The 23021-nt window shown below is 41.4% G+C and overlaps 1 protein-coding gene across 1 annotated transcript; it reads right to left on the reverse strand.

Annotated features, from left to right (window-relative positions):
- Window positions 1-5086: 5086 nt before the first annotated feature.
- Window positions 5087-21910, reverse strand: METTL1 (methyltransferase 1, tRNA methylguanosine). Its single transcript, XM_089481724.1, has 6 exons — window positions 21783-21910; window positions 20480-20646; window positions 15751-15935; window positions 13757-13870; window positions 12382-12483; window positions 5087-10497 (listed from the first exon to the last, which is right to left on the reverse strand). Exons 1-6 carry the CDS (start codon window positions 21881-21883, stop codon window positions 10363-10365), a joined length of 804 nt encoding a protein of 267 aa, XP_089337850.1. The 5' UTR covers window positions 21884-21910; the 3' UTR covers window positions 5087-10362.
- Window positions 21911-23021: the final 1111 nt, after the last annotated feature.

Here is a 23021-nt window from a genome sequence, read left to right on the forward strand (position 1 = left end):
CAGTCCATTATCCAGGCTGAACAGCAGGCATGAAAATAAAGCTTTAGGTCTAATCCACTTCTCCCTTTTCCATCCTCTAATGAGAGATAATTCAAAAGGACATTTAAAATCATAGAGTTGGAAGAGACCCCCAAGGGTGCTTTCCACTTTGTTCTGGTTTTCTCCCCTAGATCAGACAAATTTAGACAGTCCCCCCCCCCCCATCTTTAAATGGTGGATTGCTTATTATTATTATTATTATTATTATTATTGGAATGACTGTCTATTATTATTGAAATGACTGTTTATTATTATTGGAAACCACTCTTTGTTTATGTTATTTTAACCAAACTGTTTGTAAGAGCTTTTTATCTTTTGAATTGTATTTTGTTCTTTTCACTTGAGGCTGAATTGTTTTAATACAGTAAATAGTTTAGTTTTAATATTAACATTTTATATGTTTTTAATTGTATTGTTCTTTTAAATTTTGAGCCACTTGGAATCCCAATTTTGGGGAGATAGCAGGACATAAATAAAAGCAGCAGCAACAACAATAATGGCATTTAAATATAGTTATTTTGTGTTAATTTTAATTTTAGGTAACCCAGTAAATCTCTCAACAGACATCCTTGAATGCCTAGAGGACTGGCATGATTCTTGTTTTGCTCTGCATGTGAAATGAATGGATAGCAGCTTTTGTAATCATAATACTGACTGTATTTTCCAGTTTTATATATTTTCTCCATTGCTAGATAGCTGTTCGTTTGTTCCTTTCCCCCCAGAATGTTGTTGTATCCAGTCTTGCCACTAGCTACAAACAGCTGTTGTCATTTCCTATATAGAGTTCTTATAGACCTCGAACTGGGGACATTACAATATTTTAATAAGACATGTTTGTAATCCAAAAAAGTTGTACTGGGATACAGAAGCACTGCATATGGATATACATACTAATGGCCTTGCACTTTCTCCAGCTGTTTCTCCAGTTGTTTTCTTCTTCCTGACCTCAAGATTATTTCAGTGTGCCGATTCTATTTATATGCCCCCCAGTTGTTGCTTCCATGAATGTCCCCTCTGTGGTTCCATATGGAGTATCCAAAATTATATTGTGTATCTTGGGTGCTGGTACCTTTATGTTGGCATCCAGTTATAATTGACCCACCTCCAATTGCAGAAGTGCTCAAACTCTCTTAATCTTTATTTTCAGACTGGAAATGAAGTGGATAATTTAATGGCTCTATATCCAAGCAGTATGAATTGTGTCAAGCCATTCATCTACAGTATTTGTACACCAGAAAGAAATTTTGTCATTTACAAATTGACCAACTGCTTCCCAGTTTTAAACTGAGCCTGGAGAAGTTATTTTTTATTATTATTGCAATTCCCAAGAAGCTTCAAAAGGATCTGAGGGAGCTGCAGAGAATCATAGTAAAAAAAAAGAAGCAATGTTTCCATTCACCAGTTTTAAATGAGTAAACTTAGCTGCATCACAGAAAAGGAGGTTATATTGCATAGAAGTGAAGGGTAAGTATGTTTTCCTCCATGTCAGTTCCCCCTCCCCCAAACATTTAGTACTGTTTTCCTGTATGAGATTTTATTGTTTTGAATTTCAGTGTGACAAATAGAAGAACCTTCAGTTACTCAGGCTTGGCCTTCTGTGTTTACAAAGGAATCCACATAGCCCTCACCTGCACTGTAAACATAATACAGTTTGACAACACTTTAACTGTCATGGCTCAATACTATGGAATCCTGAGATTTGTAGTTTGTTGTGGCACGAGAGCTCTGTTGATAGAAAAGCCTTAATATTGCACAAAACGACAAATCCCAGAATTCCATGGCATTGAGCCATGGCAGTTAAAAGCAGTGAAAGCCATAGTTTCTCATTTGTTGTGGATTCATTGTACCAGTTGCCCAGGCTGAAATGTTTGCAAAATATAGAGCAGGGTTTGGTGTGGCCAGTCCAGCATCCCTTGTGTCTCTTGTATAATGTGTAAGTTACCTACTCCTGATTTAAAAAAAAATATTTTCAGGTATGTAATTCATTAAAAGTGTTTACTGCTGTGTAAAATGCTGGTCCCTAAACTCAATAGAGATTAGCAAGGGCAAGCAGGTAATTGAGGGGAGGATTGGCATGCCATCTTTATAGCAGCCCCTCTGCCTATCCAAGTTACCTTTAGTTTCGACCAGTTGTTCAATTTTTGCTTTTTCTGTTTGTAAAGTGACTTACAGCTTAGCCTAATGGCCTTGTGTTTAGTACTTTGGTATAAAACTTCCCAGGTATTTTATAGCTGTAGAGCTTACTGGGATTCCTGATGCTTGTTCTAAATCTAGTTGTTTATTAGGGGTCATATTTAAGTGGAGGATCGGGGATTTTCCGTAGTTTTTAGCTAGGCCTGGCAGTTTTCCCAATTCAGCATTTAAAGAAAACGTTTTTGAAAGTTTTATCTTATAGTTTGTTCATGCTGATAGAGCAATGCTGTCTGCAGAAAGATTTATAACTGTTTTATGCCCATTCACAGTAAAACCCTATATGGAGTGATAATTCTGTTTAGCATTTACATACCCTCCAACGTTTCCTATATGAAAAAGGGGGCACATGTGGCCAAGCAAGATCAGAGCATGGTCCAGATTATTAATGAGGAAAAACAGATAAGCTAGGACGAACTGCAGCAGTTTGGTTTTGCTTGGGCCTGCTGGGAAGGACAAGATTCAATTCACTCCTTCCTCTCCCTTGTACTGAATTAATTTAGTGCAAACTACTTTTGCACTTTGAACTCAGTTTGCAGCAACTGAAGTAAACTGAGCAAAAAGGGGGAAAGTGGGAAGAGGTGAGAGAAACCAGAACATTTTAAAACTATCTGGAAAAGTGGGCCTGCAGAGAATTAGGACTGCCCCTGCCAAATCAGGGTAGTTGGGGGTATGCATTTTCCAGTGTCTCCACAGAAAACACAAAGAAGTGGTGCAGGTGCTGGCCCTGATACTACAGAGGGTGAGCTCTGGTGATCTTACAAGAAGTAGCCTCTGTTTATGTTCTTAAGCATCAACCACAGTTGCACAGATTAGGCCGTTCAAATAAAAAAACTAGAGTCTAAAAGTAGGGGGGAAACACTTTCAAAACAATGAACTCTCTCTGAGATTTCTCCCTTAACCCTGAGGATTACAGAAGAGGGTCCAGTTCCCTGAGGTACATCTACAATGTAGAAATAATGTAGTCTGACACCACTTTTAAGTGCTGTAGCTCCATCCTGTGGAATCATGGCATTTGTATCTTTACAAGGTGTTTAGACTTTGCCAAAGAGTGCTGGTGCCTAACAAAACTACAAATCCCAGGATTCTGTAGACTGGAGCAATGGCAATTGATGTGTCAAACTGCATTGTGTCTACAGTGTAGATGCACCCTGAGACTCAGGACCTCTAAGTGTAAAATAGAATTTAATCAGTTTGAAATTTTTTAAAAACTGAAACTAGCTGGGAAATCACAAAACTACACATTTCATTCTAATACAAGCATCTATGTTTATGTTTATAAGTTATCTCATATAGTAAACATGATCATGATGTGTTCTATAGGGAGAGATATTCCCCACTGAATATGCTCACACAATACAAAGGTGGTCAGTGTGTGGGCCTGGGGCACTCTGAGGACAATTTTTGCAGCATTCTCCTATCTACTCCTACTCTTCTAGGAAACAAACCTCCAGGGGTGGTAATTCACCTTTCATATAGCATGCACCAGGGCACCTAGAGGCATTCATGTCAGTGGTGTGATCTAAACCCTATTTTCAAATTCATTAAGATGCCTCCTTTATAGTCTGGAATAAAGACCAGAGCATAGTCACTGCACCCCTAACATGGAAGCCACTATCTCACCCCAACTGTAATATTCCCCCTTTCTCATCCTCACACTGTTGAGCACTCAAAAAAATACCCCTTTTCCAAAACCTCAAGTGGAATTCCAGCCATATTAAAAATCATACCTTAATGTTATGTATTGAACACACTGTCACAAATTGTGGTGGAGATCCTAGAACAGATGCTTTGTTAAATATATTTAATTAAGCAGCATCTCCTGGCTCTAATCCACCCACAACCCCCAGTCTTGATTTACCAGGAACCAGCCACTGTGGGCAATGGAGGCCAGTTCTGTTGTTCAGGGGTGCAGTATATTGGCATTTCCACCACCACCCTCCTTGATCTTCATTGTTACAATCAGAAGCAGGATATCTGTAGCAATTACTCCTTGCATTGAACATCATTGGCAGGAGGAGGGTGGAAATGTCAGTCTGCTGAGCCTTGATCAGCAGAGAACAAACCTCCCTTACTCGCAGTGTTTGCTACTCAGTAAAGCAGTGTATAACCATTAATACAAAGGGACCATGAATACAAATCAGTTACAGATGCATAACTCAAGAGCTGCATCTAAGCTGTAGAATTAACATCACTTTTAAGTGTTGCAACTCCATTCTATGGAATCCTGGGATTTGTAGTTTTACAAGATCTTTAGCCTTCTCTGCCCAAGAGTGCTGTTGCCTCTTAAAACTACAAATCCCAGGATTCTGTAAGATTGAAGCCATGGCAGTTAAAGTGGTGTCAAGCTGCATTATTTCTACAGTGTAGATGCACTTGTCAGACACCCACAACTGGTAAGACACCCACAACTATTATAATGAATGCCACCTACTTTCTCCTATTGTTGCTGGGTTGTTTTTTAATGAAACAATACAATACAATTATTTCATTGTATTAAGTCTATGTGTAGCTTCCAGATGGCCCTGTGTGGAGAAAACGGTCCCCTTGACCTGCTGAAATGTTCTACCTACCAATGACTTAATAACCCAGAAAAAGCAAGTACGTCACATTCAGAAAATTCCTTCTCTTTGATCTTAGACGACACAATAGGCACAACAAAATGGCGTGCACTAGATTTGACATGTAACTGGTAATTTAAAAGAAAAATACAATTTTCATTTAGCTTTACAATCACCAGTATACTTTTGCTGTAGGGTCTAAAAGTTATACAAAATACACATATAATTTTTTGTATCCATTGTCCCTGTGTAGGGAAGTGAGCAACTCTAGAATAAAATCTGCACATCACATTAGATTATTTTTTAATCGGTGCTGCTGAACTTTTCTACTGAGTGGTCTGTGCATACATACATGCTTATACACATACAAACTGATGCTAATGGCCTATATTTAAGTGGGAATAACTCACTCTGATTCTGTTTTAGGGGAGAGTCCCCCCTAATGGCTGGAACAGGATCATGAATGTCTTCAGAAAAGCTATGGGGAGTGGAAGGGATTTCTTTTGCCACTTGCCCCCCTTCCATTTCACTGGCAACTGAGAATGCCGCTCTATAGGCAGGAGAGGTTAATTGGATGCAATTCATTGTTTAGCTGTGGTGAGGGATCAGTGATAAGGCATGATACAACATTTGTAAACAAGAAAATAAATACCCATGTGAACACACTGAGGAAATGCGACTTGTCACCCCTTTGCATTTCACAGCCTTCGTGTTTGCCAGTGGCTTATCTTTGCCGCTCCAGGGATTGTGTTTTCAATAAAACATGCTCAGGAAGCTGGTATTTTGGATGCATTGCTACATTCTGTATTTTTCCTGCAATTCCCCGGGATCACAAATGGTCCTACTCATTTCCCTCAGCCTGGAAATTGCATACCAGGCACACCAATTTTCACTGGCTTCTTCCCACAATATTTGAAAGTGTTGGCCTTAAGCTTTAAAGGGCAAGGAATGCAGGAAGCTCCTTCATAATCAGGTCACACTACATATTGTGTGGCCAGACTGGCAGTAAAAGTCTTAAAGGTTTCCGGCAGAGAGGGTTTGTTCTCTCTTTCCCATAAGCTGCCACCACAGATGCTTCAAATGAAATGTGCTGGGTATTGGAATGACCATGAAACGTTATTTTTTTAAATTAAAATTTTATTGATTTTATATTGTAACATCATCCCTGATCCCTCCCTACAACAGTGGTATAAGCTGAGTCTCCCTTATCCGAAATGGTTGGCATCAGTAGTGTTTTGGATTTCAGAGTTATTTGGATTTTGAAATACTTGCATATGTATGTATGATGAGCTGCTGTTAAATGTATGCCTTTGGGCACTGCAGAAAGAATCAGGGAATACCCCCTTTGAGTTGATCCCAATTCATGGTGACCCTGTGGATGAGACATATCTAAGACTCCATGCCCTCCACTGCTTTGCTTAGATCCTGCAAATTGATATGCGTGACCTCATCAAGCATGTGATTTTCCTTTCTTTTTACATCCCTTCACTGTTCCTAGCATTATTGTCTTTTCCAGTGAGTCATGCCTCTTCATGATGAGGCTGAAGTACAACCTCAACTTTATCACTTTGGCTTCCAGGGAGATTTCAGGTGTGATCTGATCTAGGACCTGTTTGTCTTTTTGAGCTGTTCATGGTATCCTTAGCATTCTTCTCCAGCACTGCAGTTCAAAAGAATTTATTTTCCTCTTACCTGCTTTTTTCACTGTCTAGCACTCACAACTGCTAATGGAGAATGCAATGGCTTGTATGATTCCAACTTTGATGCTCAGTTGTATATCTTTACACTTTAGGATCTTTTCTAGTTCTTCCATTGCTGCCCTCCCCATTCCTAGTCTTCTGATTTCTTGACAGCAGTCCCCATTCTGATTAATGTTTGATACGAGGTATGGGAACTCGTTTACTATTTTTATTTTCTCATTGTCTAGTTTGAATTTGTGTAGATCCTCCATGGGACATTTGCATGCTTAATGGAAACTTACGAATGTGTATTTTGCTACCAGGATGCCAGCCTTAATGTGACTGCTGTTTGAGGCTGCCATTAGGGAGATCAGGCACCCACCTGAGATACCATCTGCATGAAAGAGAAGCAGATTGAAAACTGTAGTAGTTTTGTTTTTAACGCAAGGGATGGAAAGAGATGCTTACAGGGTTTTTGACTGGAGGTGCCAAAATAACTAGGCTGGCCTTAAATATCATGCAACTTGACTTGTGGAGGATGCCATTTGCTGCTTCGTCTCAGGCATTAAAATGTCTTGGGCTGGCCAAGACATTTAATGTTGCAATTTAATGCTTCTCCTGCTTAATGTTACAATACTTTTTAATCTGCAACTTATTTGTACACTTACTTATGAGTAAGTGTCACTGAACACTTACTTATGAGTAAGCGTCACTGCAATGAGTGTACTCCAGTTCTTTTAAATATCCTGTTAGCCTTTTTGGTGAATGCTAGTCAAAAGGTACCATATAAATAATAACTATGAACAAATGCACACAGTTATTTGTCCTGAACTCCTGGGGCACCTTTTCAGAAGATTAAGATTCAGTCTTTTTATTGTATCCTCCAACATTTCACAGATGAAAATCAGGACACATGTGGCCAAGAAACAGAGTATGGTCAAGATGGTAAAAGTTACTGAGAACACACAATCTAGGAGAGGAGTTTGCTTTTGCCTGAGCTGACCTGCAAGGGCAAGATTCCACCTGGTCTTCTCCTCTCTCCGCTGCCGAGCTAACTGTGCACAAGCAATGTTTGTACTTTGAACTCAATTTGTGCATCCAGCCTGTTTAAAAAGGCCAGAGAATCTCAAGATTTTGTTCCTGTTCTTTTTATTCTTATAAATAGCCTAACATGTTTTTGGTCTAGAAATATTTAGTGGTCTTCTTCAGGGAACTTTTAACCTGCCTACAAAGATTCCAAAAAGTGTGTCTCCAAAGCTTTTGCCTGGCAACTGAATAGCTGTCTAGGCCAAAAATGCATGGGGCTGTTTGTAAGCATAAAAGCATCTTTTTCAACACCCTGAGACCTGGTCTCTTCTTTACATCCTTATATGGCTGACCCAGGGAGGCACTGCGTATATCATTTTCTCCAAAACAAAAAGGAGCACGTACTGCAGGACAACATATGTATCAGCAGCAAAAAGCCCCAAATGCAGTTTGCCTAGTTATAGCTATTAGGGGCTGAGATAATTTAAAAAGTCAAGTTAGACAACATCTTGGTTCCTGTATTAATCAGCCTGAGACGTCTGTATACTTTTCATGTCTCCACTGTAGTGGAAGGCTGTCCACATCCCAAGCCAAATGTCCATCATCCTGATCTTATCAACCCTGTCTTCCTCCTTCCCTCCTCACATCCTAGGAATTACCCAACTCACCACGTCAAGTTCTTGATACTCAACCAAGAAAGAATTTGCACCCCAGTCTCACTGCACTGCAACCAGAATGGAAGCAGACCACCTGTTAGGCATATGTCATGAGCTATTCTGGCTCAGCGTAGGAGCTAAGAACTCAAGTCAAAAGATGACTCAGGTTTAGCTCATTCAACAGCTCAGCCTCAGGAGCACAAAGGTGTGTACGCATACAGCCTATCGCTTTGCTGTATCCCTTTTTGGCAATGATTCATACCCCTGAATGAAAAAGATGCCTTTATCTGAGAAGAGTATCTTGAGAATGGAGAATACCACTCACAGTTCACCTAACGTCTCTCTTCTGATTTCACCCAAATCCAGAACTTACATACTGGTGGCAAAATTCAGCAGCCTCAATACCTGCTTTTTAACAATGGTTTTAAAGGGTTTCATTGGATGCAAAAATAGCCTTGAAATGTGTAGAAAATATCTCCAAAATTCAAGGGGAATGCTAAGGATTTCTAGTTTTGGTCAGTGGATGGGTTGGGAGTCAAGTGTCCTCCCCTGGCTAATTATTTTGCAAAATTTATTAAGGCTTATTAAGGTTATTTAATGAATAGCTCACAGAATTCACTTTCTTTAGACACAAAATTACCATTATTGCCACCATCACCATTGTTCACAATGTAACTCCAGTTTATTTTGTAACTAGCTCCCTAGAGACAGGAGTTGCTGGTATTTACAGTGAGCACTTAGGTTGGGGTTTGGATATCAAAATCCATGGATGCTCAAATCCCATTATGTACAATGGCATAATTAAATTGTGTTCCTTTTTTATAAAATGGCAAAATAAAGGTTTGGGTTTTTTTAATTTGGGGGGGGAGGGAGATGTGTGATTGAATCCATAGATATGAGAGGCCAACTGTATAAAGTTTCAGCTTTATATAGAGAAGTAGTTATAGCAAAAGACTTCAGCTGACAGTGCAGAATCATATATCTGGCCAAGGAGGGAATTTTCCTGTAATCTGGGTGATAAAGGATAAAACCAGTGGTCACTTCAGAAATCTCATCCCTAGAGCATTTTCTTATTTCAGTCACCTGCATCTCAGAACGAGAGCAAGCATGGCATAGTGGACGAGGATTTGATTCCCAGATTTGCTATGAAAGCCACTGGGTGACCTTAGTCTAGTTGCATGATGTCAGTCTCAGGGAAAGGCAATGGCAAATCTCATCTGAACAAATCTTGATAGGTTTCTGGCCTTAAGGTTACCTAAGTCAGAAGCAACTTGAAGGTACACAACACACATACTCCAGAGTATGCACATATTGCAATAGCTAAATGACTACCTTTAGCAGTGATACCAGAGAAGACAATAGTGCACCACTGATCATCCCCATGACAGGACTCCTACCTCTCCTTTGCCAAGCATCCAGGGGTTTAGCAGTGCCATTGATTTGGGGATGAGAGCGAAAGGGGTGTGCATTACCATCTCTCTAGCATGTGCTAGTCAACAGAGGAAGAAGCACAGTAGTCACCATTCCAATTGAAAACAAATACAGCCACAGTCATGCCCTCCTTGTTGCTGCTGTTGTTGTGTACATTCCAGTCACTTTTGACTTATGGCAACTTCATGGCAAACTTATTATGGGGTTGTCTGAGGCTGAACATGTGTGATTTGCTGAAGGTTTCTAAGTAGGTTTCCATGGCAAAGCTAGGAATTGAACCCTTATCTCTGGAGCTGGAGCCTTAACGTTCAAACCACTACACCACATTGGCTCATGACCTGCGTAGCCACAAATTTACTATCTTGCTGGCCCTCTGCAATTGACTGTAGGTGGGATTTAGCAATACAGAGCTACTAGCTGTATCTTCTGATTTATTATCCATTTAGAAATAAATCTACAAATATACCATGGATTGAGAGATACACCACCTTTCTGTCTCATAATCATTGGTCCTTGCATTCATGTCTGGAACTCTAATTTCTATTCATTAAGGCCACCACAGCCATTCTGGCACCTTTTATGGGCAAAGTAGAATAACACAAGTGAGCCTTATGCAAGTCTTTGGGGATTCCCTCAGTTGCATTCATAGAAGCATAACCCCAGTGTGACCAGACATTTCAGTCTACCTCATTCTTTATGCAACACAAGCTCTGAAGGTCCTTCTTAATGCAGACATCCATTGATAATGTAACACTGGAGAGAGATCTGGAATTTCCCCAGTCATGTTCCTGCCACTTCCTGTGTTGTGTCGCTGATCCGCCGGAAGACAGCTGGGAAGGTCTTCCCTCCATTTCTCTGAACCTTCTTCCCCTCTTCTGTTGAAGTCCCCAGGAGATCAACAATGGGATCACTGGACTGTTGAGGAAACAAATGTAGGTATTCTTAAACTGAGGCCACAACACACACACACTCACAAGCAACAGAAGCCTTCTTGTTCGGTATTACAGATTGCACTTCCCCAAATCTATAACCATACCTTGAAGAGGTAACCTCCTCTCAAAACCCATGCCTTAGAGCAGCTTTCCGCAATCCTGTCCCCTGCAGATGTATTAGACTACTATACCCATCATGCAGTGATGGCCAAGGATGATGGGGATTGGAGTCAAACACATCTGCAGGTGCCAGTTAGGGAATACTTGTTCCAGACAGAGGCAACGGAATCACAGGTGAATTGAGGAGCAGGGTAGAACCAGCCTTGTCACTGCAGTCCTTCAGATAATTAGGTGGTGAGGCTTTAGAGGAGGGGTGGGGGATGTGTGGCCTTCCAGATGTTACTGGATAGCAATGTCCATCAAACCTAGCCAAGAAATCCATGGTGGAAGATTATGGAGCTGTAGCCCACCACCATCTAGAAAACTTCGCATCCTTGCTTTAGAGCACTGGTTCCCAAACTGATACTGCAGGTGTTTTAACTTCAATTACCAGAAACCCCAGACAGCTTGGCCAACAGTCAGGAATTCTGGGAGCTGAAGTCCAGAACATCCAGAGGACCAAAGTTGGGGAACCACTGCTTTAGAGGAAGGTTTTTAAAATTCTCCCCTAACACAATAACACAAATTCATACATGCATTTTTGGGGTTAATAATGTGTCAAGTTTTTGCTTGAAAGCCTTCCTCACATGCATCATTTGACCTTTTGTAGGTCTGTAAAATGAATACCCAGTTTGGTTTAGGGAGTGCTAGTTCGCTGATAAATGGCACAGAAATGTACTTGATATGTTTACTCTTTACTTATTTATTTATTTACTAGGACTAAGTAACACTGAATCAGATGAGGCTTACTTACAATCAAGCCAGACTCCCTGTGAATCTACTACATCCCACTCAATTACTCACTGTAGAACTGCAGGATATAACCAAATTACTTTCAATCAACCTATCTTCAGTTCCTCTTGGCCATGGGTCTTCCCAGTTACACTTTTACTCTCTGAATCAGAAATCCTAGAGCCTGTAAGTACATTAGGGATTTATGGAATTCCCCTTCCAATGTTAACATGTGTTATAAAAAGAGGAAATGAGGGAAGGGAAAGCCTTGTCTTCTGGAGAAATGTGAGAAATGGATGTGAATTTTTGGAATGACAAATATCCAAGTGGTTGCATCACATGTTCTCTGTCCCTTAGTTAAATGTGAAAATGAGCTTATGTGTTTCTCAACTTCTAGGAGCTTATGTCTAATGGTTTATTATTTTTATTCCAATAAAGGGAATATTCCACTTCATATTTTTATTCTTGCATGCATATAACACATGATGAACTGTAACTAAAAAAAGAGACCTAGTGTGGTGTAGTGGTTTGAATGTTGGAATAGGACATTCAGAGACCAGGGTCCAAATCCCTGCTCAGCCATGGAAACCTAGTGGGTGACCTTGAGCAAGTCACACTTTTTCAGCCTCAGAGGAAAGCAATGAAAAACTCCCTCTGAATAAATTCTGCCTAGAAAAACCCATGATAGGGTTGTCTTAGGCTCACTGTAAGCTGGAAAAAACTTGAAGGCACACAACCACCACAACAAACTTTTAAAAAAGAAAAGAAAGCTGAGTGCTAATAGGTCACCAGTGCAGTTTCGTCAATAAAACTCCCACGAGCTGTATCCATAATGTGGAACTCTGTGAGGTGATCTAAGAATAGGCTGCATGTGTATGAAATATCTGCATGCATATTGCTTCAAGAGCCATGCCTGGGACTGTGAAACTCATATCAGACGTTGCACACCCCCACATTCTCTCTCTCTCTTTCTCACCAGTTCTTTCAGCGGCACTTGCTCGAAAAGAGGATGTTCTTCAAAATGTTTAACCATCCACTTATGGACTTCTTCCACATCTGTGATGGTATATACCAGGCCCTGGATGAGTAAAGGACAAATTAAAAGAAGAAAAATATAGGCCCTACAGAAGTCCTGCATGGTTCAACACCTATCAGGTTCTATCTCATCCAGGTAAAGGGGAGCAGTGAGAAGTATAATTAAAAGAATCTTGAAATACAGGGATGGGCAACCTCTGAATGTCAAAGAATGTTTGACTCCAGTACCCATCAGCCGCAGACAGAATGGCTGGTGGTCAGGAATGATGAGCATTGCAGTCCAATGACACATGGAGGGGCACAGGTTCCCTATCCTTATTCTTTGTCTTTGTCGGTCAAATGGGATTTGGGATGCACTTCCCCAAATGAGTAATCCATGCTTAATGAAGGTCCTGACGTCATTGCAACCTGTGGCCCAGCGATCACAATCTCTGTGAACACTTTGGAGAGTGCTGCCGCCACTGTCACCCCTATGCAAAACACCTCTGAGGGCTGGCAGAGCTCTGTGCCAACCTCTTCCTCCACAGCAATTGCCTTGGAGAGACATTGTGAAGAGCTGGGGTGATTCATTGCAGCTATGGGTGAGGCCAAATGCTGATTCATCACCAAGATAACATCTGGGTTCCAACCCCAAAAAGTGCCTACACACAGAGAGAAAGACACTAAACACTCTCTGTCTTTTCTCTGGCAGGTGAAAGCAGAGTCAGCCAGAGTGCCCTGGAGGAGCTTCTGGAGATCAGGTCTTGGAAGTGATGCAACCCCTTGCCTACAAGGATCCTTGCCAGCACAGGCCTCCTGTTGGATTGAGGAGAAAGCTAATCCCTTGCCTCATAACAGTCATTAAAAAACTTCCCTTGTTCTCAGATTTGAAATTCCCAAGCTGCCTTTCCACAAGCTCCAGGCTGTGTCGACACACCTGGCTTTTGATAGAAGGATTAATTAATTCTGTGGTTTGAAGACAAGTGACGTTTCCCCCTGCACAGCATCACTCAAGATCCATCTTCAGGAAGCACAGTGGAAAAGAGGGATTGTACCCAGGGCTAAAATTATGGGCACATCCTCTTCACTCACGCACTCCCTTGGAATGTGCCAGGAGGAGGAGAATGTCTAGACTAGTGGCGCCCCTCTGGACATTTATGGTGAAAGAGGGCTCCACTGAATGACTTCCTCTACTCTCTTTAAGACTGAACCTCTACCATCCTGAGAATGATCATCGAAAACAACAATTTTTCCAAGCTCAGCACCTGTCCAGTGGTTTTCAAACTCTTTGTTTTCAGAAAGAGCCCCAAAGACTCAGGTATCATTCCTTTGCTCACCTGTTCACGCAGGACATAGGCGTACTCTGCCAGCAAAGTTGTGCTGATAATCCGCCACTTGTGCTTTGTCTTCTTGAAATGAGGATCAGGGAAGAGGAAGAACATCTTGCACAGCTGAATGAGAAACAAAAACATCCCCCAACACCAGAGGAAATAAAAAAGTTTCATGCCAACTGCCTATAATTTTTAAAACACAGTTGTTGTGTGTCTTCACAGTATCCTAGAGTTGGAAGAGACCCCATGGGCCATCAAGTCCAAACTCATGCCATGCAGGAAGCAACAATCAAAGCACTCCCAAGAGATGCCATCCAGCCTCTGTTTAAAAACCAACAAAGAAGGAGATATAACTGCATTCCAAGGCTGTCATATTCCACTTTCAAATAACTTTTATCCTGATGTTGAGGTGGAATCTCTTTTTTGTAGTTTGAATCCATTGGTCCGGGTCTTAATCTCTGAAGCAGCAGAAAATAAGCTTGCCCCACCCTTAATATGACAACCTTTCAAATATTTTAACAGGGCTATCATATAATAATAATTAATAATTTGTTTTATTTATATACCGCTATTCCAAAGATCATAGCGGTGAACAGCAAGTAAGCTAATTAGCAAGTAAGCTAATTTCCCCCCCAACAGTCTGGGTACTCATTTTAGCGACCTCGGAAGGATGCAAGCCTGAGTCAAGCTTGGGCCCTTTTGCTGGTCTTGAACTTGCAACCTTGTGGTTTCGAGTGAATGGCTGCAGTACAGGCATTTAACCACTGTGCCACCAGGGCTCCATATCACCTCTTAACCTTCTCTTCTTCAGGCTAAACATTCCCAGCTCCCTAAGCCTCTCCTCATAGGGCATGATTTCCAGACATTTTGCCATTTTCCATAGCTATGAGGAAATTTGAACCCTAGGCCTGTTACAGACTGCCAAAATAAAGCTGCTTCGGGTCTCTTTGGAGGTATGCTATTTAAATGATGCATGGGTCCTAAGAGTCCGGAGGTCGCGCCAAAGCCACACTCCATTCCTAAGCACTGGAGTGCAGCTTTGGTGCAGCTTCCGGATTCTTAGGATGCATGCATCATTTAAACAGCACACCTCCAAAGAGACCTGAAGCAGCTTTATTTTGGCAGTCTGTAACAGGCCATGGTTTCAAGAGTCATAGTCCCATACACAACCCACAACACCACACAGTCTCTATCAATATTTGGTTCAAAATTGAAATTCCCTAGGGTAACAAGAGGACTTGTTATTGTTCTCCCACATCCTCAGAGGTATGAGATTGTACTTCTATAGGAGCACAAATGCTGTGCATCTTGGTTGAAGATCAAAGGTTCTCTACCTCTGACCCTCAGGATTTTAAGAACTTTAGTTCCTAGAAATTTCAACCAGAATGGCCAATGGTTACAGATTTATAGTTACAGATTTGGGGAAGTGCAATCTAAAACATCTGGTTCAGAATCACTGTTCCAGATTCTGTTTCTGACATCTCAAATTAAACACACACACAGAGTGAAAACTTTTTCCCTGAAGCTTTGAAAAACCTCTGCCAGTTAGAACAGACCAGTCTTCTGCAGCTGAGATTCCACCAAATCCTATCATCCTCAACAGCCATGCTGCTTGGGAACATTGGCTATGATCATATGTGCTCAGGTTTCACTTGGAACATCTGGATAAAATTACTACAATATGCCAGTTATGATAACACACCCTTCAGCATTAGTGTTAAGCTGTTTTACACAACCTGAGAGCAACAGGTTGCAGGTACAAATCTGGAACGGACAGTCCTCAGAAATTAATGATCCATGAAAACCATCAGAACTATGAACAGAGTGTCTCCCTTGCAGTAAAGGGTGAGAATTAGAAAGACAGCACAATATGCAGGTTGCCGATAATGCAAGCTTTTAAAAAAATATCCATAAGACCACTTTTTGGCATATCAGAAGGCAGAATGGAAAGATTGCTTTGCCAACTACAGAGCCTCCAGCAATGTCCTTCAAGAACTCACCTGTCCCTTGCGAAAAAAGTTGGGCAGGTGCTTCATGGCATTACTGCGAATGCAGGCGATATTCTGGAACTGCCCAGGATGAGATGCTCTCAGTGACTGGATCCTGTCCCGCACATAATCTGAGACCTTCACTCGGATCTCCAGGCCCAGCATTAATGTGCTGGGGAACAGAGGTGACAATGCGACTGAAAAGGAAAACAGCCATTAGCAAGTTCTGAAAAAGAAAACAATCATTAGTAACTCCCTGCCTCCTTTATGTCCCATCTTTGGAGGCAAGCCACCATGTGGAGAATGGGCTATAGCATCCTGGGTTGTGGAATGCCCTCTCCTTGGAACCTGAGTGACCCTTGCAGCAGCTCTGTTAACATTTCTTCAGTTCACCCAGGCATTTAGATTCCAGTGGCATCTTGGCTTGGGCTGCATCTAAACTGCAGAATTAATGCAGTTTGACACTACTTTAACTGCCATGGTTCAATGGTATGGAATTCTGGGATTGTTAGCTTTGTGAAATATTTAGCCTTCCCTGTCAGAGAGCTCTGGTGCCACAAAAAACTACAAGTCCCAGGACTCTGTAGTGGGGCAGCAGCCTTGGTTTTTGATCTGTTGGGTGGTGTTTTTTTGTGGAGGTTTTTGTAACTAATTTTTTTTAGGTTGGCCTTATTAACAGTACTCCTCTCTCAGACCTGCTGATACAGAGAAGATGATAAAAATGTAATCAATGAAGAGTAAAATACGTTAATAAGTAGTCACTCATAAATAAGGAGACCACAACACCTGCATAAAGCAGGGTGGGGGAATCTTTAAAAACCTGCAAGAATGAACACACACAGACACACACACATATACTGCAGCAGAAAGACTCGATTTAATCATGTGATCCCCCCCTCAGGAAAAAAAAAACCTCTTCCTTGCTATAAACCTAATATAGATTTCACAAAAATCATTCTCGCTGGTATAATCTTAATATTTACAACCAGATGAAGGTTCCATTCTTAGAATAACAACGTTTCAGATTAATTTTACAGTTAAAGTGGGCCCTTGTTATCTGCTGGGGTTTGGTTCCTGCATCTCCCCATGGATAACAAAATCCGTGGATGCTGAAGTCCCATTAAATACAATGGCATAGCAAAATGGTGTCCCTTATATAAAATGGCAAAATCAAGGTTTGCTATTTGGAATGTATACTTTTTAAAAAATATTTTCAAGCTATGGATGCTTGAATCCGTGGATAAAAAAATCCATGGATAAGGAGGACCGACTGTATATCAAAGACTGATTTGATTATACTACCAGAAACACATCATAGATAGATAATTATGAAATTATTATGAAGTGAAATATTCTCCAATTTAATAGGTTAATAATTCATATCTGGACTACATTTCTGCTGTACTTTATCAAAAGGAGAAAAATAATCATTAAGAGGTAAGCGGTTGATTCTGTGTACACAGATTTACAAAAGAACAATGGGATTGTGATCTCTGCAGACAGAAATTCACAGTTTTGAGAACTGTAAAACCAAGCATCTGTTGTAATATCTGCTAGATAGAAAAATTGTGCAATAGCCTTACAGAAACCTCGGGAAAAGCATGACACTGTGAATGGATTAATGGAATTCATTTACCAAAAAAATTAAACACTATTCCCAGTTTCATGATGAATAGACCATAAAAAGAAATATTAAGAAATACTTAGAATACTAAAAATATTTTCTTAAATTGAAAACTATCTTTGGATAGGTTTTTCCTCAAAAAGCATTTAATTTTAAAAATCTGATTTTAAATACACTCTGCACTGCAGCCAGCCCTGCATCCTCAAAATTAGTTCTGGGGGTCTGGGCAGCCCTCCAATGCTGATTTTTTTGATGGAATAAGATATGCGAGTGTTTCTGCTGTGATACTCAGTGGATTATTAGATTTAGCCCTCAAATTTCACTAACCAAAAAGAATAGACTCAGATCATAAGACATGCTTGCAAAGGGTGTGCAGCCCTGTGCATAACAGGGAATAAGTTGCCACTAAACCCATTACTTTTCTGCACAGGAAGGGGCTGGAACTTGAACTGACTTCACTGGGATTTTTTATGATTATTATTTAGACACAAACACAGGGGCTCTGCCTTTATTCCCTGGGATGTCCTAAATGAAGTAACCTCAGCCTGAGATTCTTTCAGCTTGGTTTAGGGTGTTGACAACCACCAGCTCACATCCTTATGTCATCCCTGGAATGACACTTTATCACACACAGTGATGCATCACGTCAATTTTAATCAGGCGTTTCACATGAACCCTGGCATCATTATGTGGAAACCACCTTAGTGGGGTTCAGTCCATAGCCTTTTGATCACTAAGCCATCAGTAAGCTCTTACCCTAAAAACGTGGGACAATGGACTTCTTTACTAGAACCTGGAAAAGTTACTTTTCCAAACTACATCACCCAGAACTCCCCACTGCCAGCATAGCCAGGAGCGTTATTGTGTGTGAGATTTTGAAAGCAGTAGTCCAAAAAAAGGTGTGTGTGTGTGTGTGGGGGGGGGATTTTCCAAGGTCAGATCTTTACAACAGCTAGTATTTTATAATACATGTTATAAAATATTTCATTCCCCACTGAGAAGAACTACTTTCTGCAACTTGCATACATTAGCAAGATAAAGAGATTACTTATACCTGTCTAATGAATCCTGCTCAAGAAAGAATAAAGAGCTCTACGCTGAACAATGAGACCTCAACACCCCAAGGCTGCTACGATTCCCAGCTCCTGAGATTTTCAGAGGCACTGTCCATCTTTTCAAAGCTTACCCCCACACAAGTGAGAACTAGACACTTCCTTTTTTAAAATAAAAGACAATGGTCTTAGGTTGCTGAATTCTTCACCAGATAAAACATTCTACACTTACATTGTCTAGCAGGAATTTCACATATTTTATCAGTCTTGATAGAAGGCCTGGAAGCTGCTTCCAGGGCTATAAAGGTTTTTTAAAAAAAGGTGAAGGAGTGTGACCGCTGCTGAATCTCCCTTCCATCTCTATTTTTTCCACTCCTTTTTTCAAACAGAGGGGCAAATAAAATAAAATATGTACAATAACAACAATGTTGGAAGATAACAGGGTTTTTTTGGTATTATTTGTACTCATTCTGAAATGGTCATGACACACAGACTTCTCAGTGAACAGTTTTTCTCTGCCCACCTCTGCCCATGCTTTCTTTAATTTCTATTCTGTATGAACATGTTAAAAATATTCGGTCTGGGGGTGTTTTCCAGCACGCTCTTGCACAATAGCATTATAAGACCTTTGTACTTTCTGGATCTTGCAAATACACATCTGTTTTGCATCATATTATTGCAGAAACTAGACACGTCTTCCTCGGCAACCATGCCTCAATGCAAGATAGATACTTGTGATGTCTATCCAGGCTGGTGCCTCTTTGGAGTGGTTGTCTTGGACAGCATAGAATTTTTAGCCTTTTCTTTGCAGCAAGGCATGAGCAGATTTCACCAACATAAAGATTATCAGGTGTACAATATAGAAGAATGGTTGGAAAAAATAGTGGAAGTGAGAGAGTTGGATAAAATAACGGTCTGGAATAGAAAGAAATCAACAGACTATTGGGAAAAAGAATGGCATCCCTTGACAAAGTATTTGAATAATTTAGGAGGAAAACAAAAATGTAAGAATAAATGAGATATGAGATAAAAAATATAAATGGATAAAGCAAAATATTTTGATGTATGTGTAAGCTAGAGGGAAGGATATTGGAAAGAAGGGAGTAGAAGTAAAAATGGAAGTTCATGGGGGGATGTATGTACAGTCTATAAGAAATGAAATTGTGACGTTAATTTGTATATAATATTGTACATGTGAAAAAGATAAAAACAATAAAAAAAGATTATCAGGTGTATTCTGGACAATTTCTGATGAAAACTGAGCTGTATTTTATTTTTAAAAGACATCTCAAAATAATGTTTATCCCAGTGCTGGGAATAATGCATATTCTCCAACAATCCACAGAAGAAAACTTAGTCACACGTGGGGAAGCAAGATCACAGTGCAAACAAGATGGCAAGAGGCATTAATGAGGAAAAAGGTACAAGCTAGGAGAGACTGCAGCCATTTGCTTTTATTTGAGCCTGCTGGGAAGAGCAAGATTCTATCCCCTTCTGTCCTCTTGCCTCCTGAGTTGAAGGTACTTCTTCATTTTGAACTCAGTTTTCAGCAACTGAAATAAGCCGAGGACAAAGGAGGAAAGTGGAAAGAGAAGAAACTGGAACATTTTAAAAGCAGCTGAAAAAGTGGGACAACAGAGTATTAATTGGGACTCTCCTTGCCAAACAGAGACAGTTGGAGGATATGATAACACTGCCCTCCAAATATTGTTGAATGCATGCCCACCAGCCCTAGCAAGCACCATGGAGGGTGAAGGATTCTGGGTGTTGTAATTCAACAACTGCTGGGCTGCACGATTGCCACCCTATTTAGACTTTAATATCTTGATTCAATACATAATACTTTGAAGGGTGCACAAATCAGATGGCAGAACTAAAGAAGTGTACTGTGGCAGTCTATCTGCAGAGTTAGTTCCAAAAGTGAAAGACAGAAGTGGTCTGAAAAGGATATTTGCTTACATTTTAGAAGCCTACACCCATGGAACCACCTTCAGTAATAACCCCTTGAAGCAACTCACACAGAGTAAACTTGAACACATGTTAAATATGCCTGGAAAAAAATTACCGAGCAATCCCCCATAGCCGCAGCCAATATCAGCAAATTCTACTTGAGATGCTGGCTCAGTTCTCTCTTCCCCATCCTTTGGGTCATCATGTTGGTTGTCTTGGGGCAAAGGGGCAAAGAAATCTGGGTACAGCTCAGACCAGTCCATTTCTTCAGGCTTGGCAGGACTAACAAGAAAGAAACCAAGAGGGTTCCATAAAGCAACATTTCTAAAGAGTAACTACACAAAGAAACAAAAAGTAAGAGTATGAGAACATTAAAAAAATGAAAATCATTGTTGGAAAATACCTTTTGAATCTTGTGAACTAAAAAGTTGCAAAACACTATGCAAACATTTGAGTTCTCTAGAACACATCACCAGACAAGATGTTAAGGGGGGGGGGAATAAAAAATGGGGGGGCAGAGTAGTTAAGGCTTGCAACGGAGTCTCCATAGCTGCTGTCACACTGCAGAACTAATGCAGTTTCGGTGGGCCCTTGGGGTTTGGCTCTAAGGCCCCCCATGGATACCAAAATCTGTGGATGCTCAAATCCACAGGCTGGCTGGAAAAGGCCAGTGGCAAGACCCACTATGGAGCAGTTCCTTGTTCTTGTATGCGCTGTGCGCCTTCAAGTCATTCCTGACTTATGGCGACCCTAAGGCGGACCTATCATGGGGTTTTCTTGGCAAGCTTTGTTCAGAGGAGGTTTGCCATGGCTGTCCTCTGAGGCTGAGAGAGTTTGACTGGCCCAAGGCCACCCAGTGGGATTCATGGCCAATATGGGAATCAAGCCCTAGTCTCCAGAGCCATAGTCCAGTACTCAAGTCCACCCCATTCTGCCATGCAGGAACTCTCAGTCAAGGCACCCCTTGTGACAGATGGCCACCCAGCCTCTGCTTAAAGACCTCCAAGGAAGGAGACTCCACCATCTCCGAGGGGGGAGTGTCTTCCACTGTCAAACAGCCCTGACTCTCAGGACGTTCCTCCTAATGTTGAAATATAAAAACAATGCAGTGTGGCGCCCCTTTGACTGCCAGGGCTCCATCAGAGAGAATCCTGGGATCTGAAGTTTGGCGAGGCACCTCTTTGGCAGATCTTGCAAAACTAAAAATCCCAGGGTTCCCTAGGGTGGGGCTACAGCACTCCAAGTGGTCCCAAACTGCACTATTTTGGGGGGATTGGGGGGTCCTCCAAAGCAAGCCCTGCATCCCCAGCAGCCAGGCCTTGTGTGTCTGAAAGAGCCAGCTGGAGGGAAATGAGGGGGGGAGCCATCTGGATGACCCAGTGGGCAGAAGCTCTGGGTTCGAGTCCTTCCACACTCACTAGCGCAGAGTATGGTCCGCCAGAGGGTTGGAGTGGGCGCGCTGCCGGTAGAAGCGCTTCTGGGGCGGAGGAGGGGGCACTTCAGACAAGAGCCCCTCCATGGCCACAGACAGCAGGCTCAAACCACGTGGAGCTCCAGCAACAGCAGCAGGCAGGAGTCGCAGGGAAATGACGTCATGCTACGTCACAGAGGGAGATTCCCAGCACTTCCTCTTAAAGGGCCACTTCTTTTCCATATGATGAGAAAATGTCAGCCTGATAGATAGGTCCATGCCTGGCTTCCTTCTATGAAAAGTCTGGCAGCAAAGAAGTCCAGTGCACCCTCTGTATCCACAGATTCAAGCATCCATGGCTTGAAAGTATTCAATACATACATACATACATACATATTCCAAAAAGCAAGCTTGGATATTGCTATTGTATATACCCACCTTGAATCCCACTGTGGCAGAAAGGCGGGATATAAATCCTGGAAATATATATATATATATATAATAAGAAATATATAAGGGACACTATTTTACTGTACCATTGTGTTTAATGGGACTTGAGGATCCATGGATTTTGACATCCACGGGGGGTGGGGGGGGTGGGGGGTGGGGGGGGGTGGGGGGTGGGGGGGGTCCTGGAACCAAATCCCAGCAGATACCAAGGGCCCAATGTAATTACATTTGTACTTGTTCCATTAAACAGGAGATCCCAGACTTTGGCCTTTACTTAAGTCAACAATGTCTTTAAAATATAATAATAATAATAATTAAGTGTTCTAAACAATTCAAATGCATTTTTAACTCACAATCTTCAGAGCAGTCCAGTAAAGGTTGTTTTCGTTGTTGTGCGCCTTCAAGTTATTTATGACTCTGGTGACTCCATAAGGCCACCATCTTATTATGGGGCTTTCTTGGCAAGCTTTGTTCAGAGGAGGTTTGCCCATGCCTCCCTCTGAGGTTGAGAGCGTGTGACTTGACCAAAGTCACCCATTGAATTTCCATGGCCAAGTGGGGATTTAGACCCTGGTCTCCAGAGTCATAGATCCACGCTCAAACCACCATGCCCAGAGTGACCAGGCATCCTCCTTTTCCAGGACATATCCTACATTTCAACCTTCGGTCCAGGAGGAAGTCCAAAGTGTCCTCCATTTGGAGTGTGGCTAAGCATGAATTTATATTTCAGTGTTTTTAGCTTTTATTTCATAGAGTACATATACCCTGCCCTTCAGCCCTAAAGGCTATCAGAGCA

The sequence above is a fragment of the Sceloporus occidentalis genome, unplaced genomic scaffold, assembly GCF_023333645.1.
Source record: "Sceloporus occidentalis isolate IW3139 unplaced genomic scaffold, rSceOcc1.0.p SCAF_1, whole genome shotgun sequence".
Lineage (NCBI taxonomy): Eukaryota > Metazoa > Chordata > Lepidosauria > Squamata > Phrynosomatidae > Sceloporus > Sceloporus occidentalis.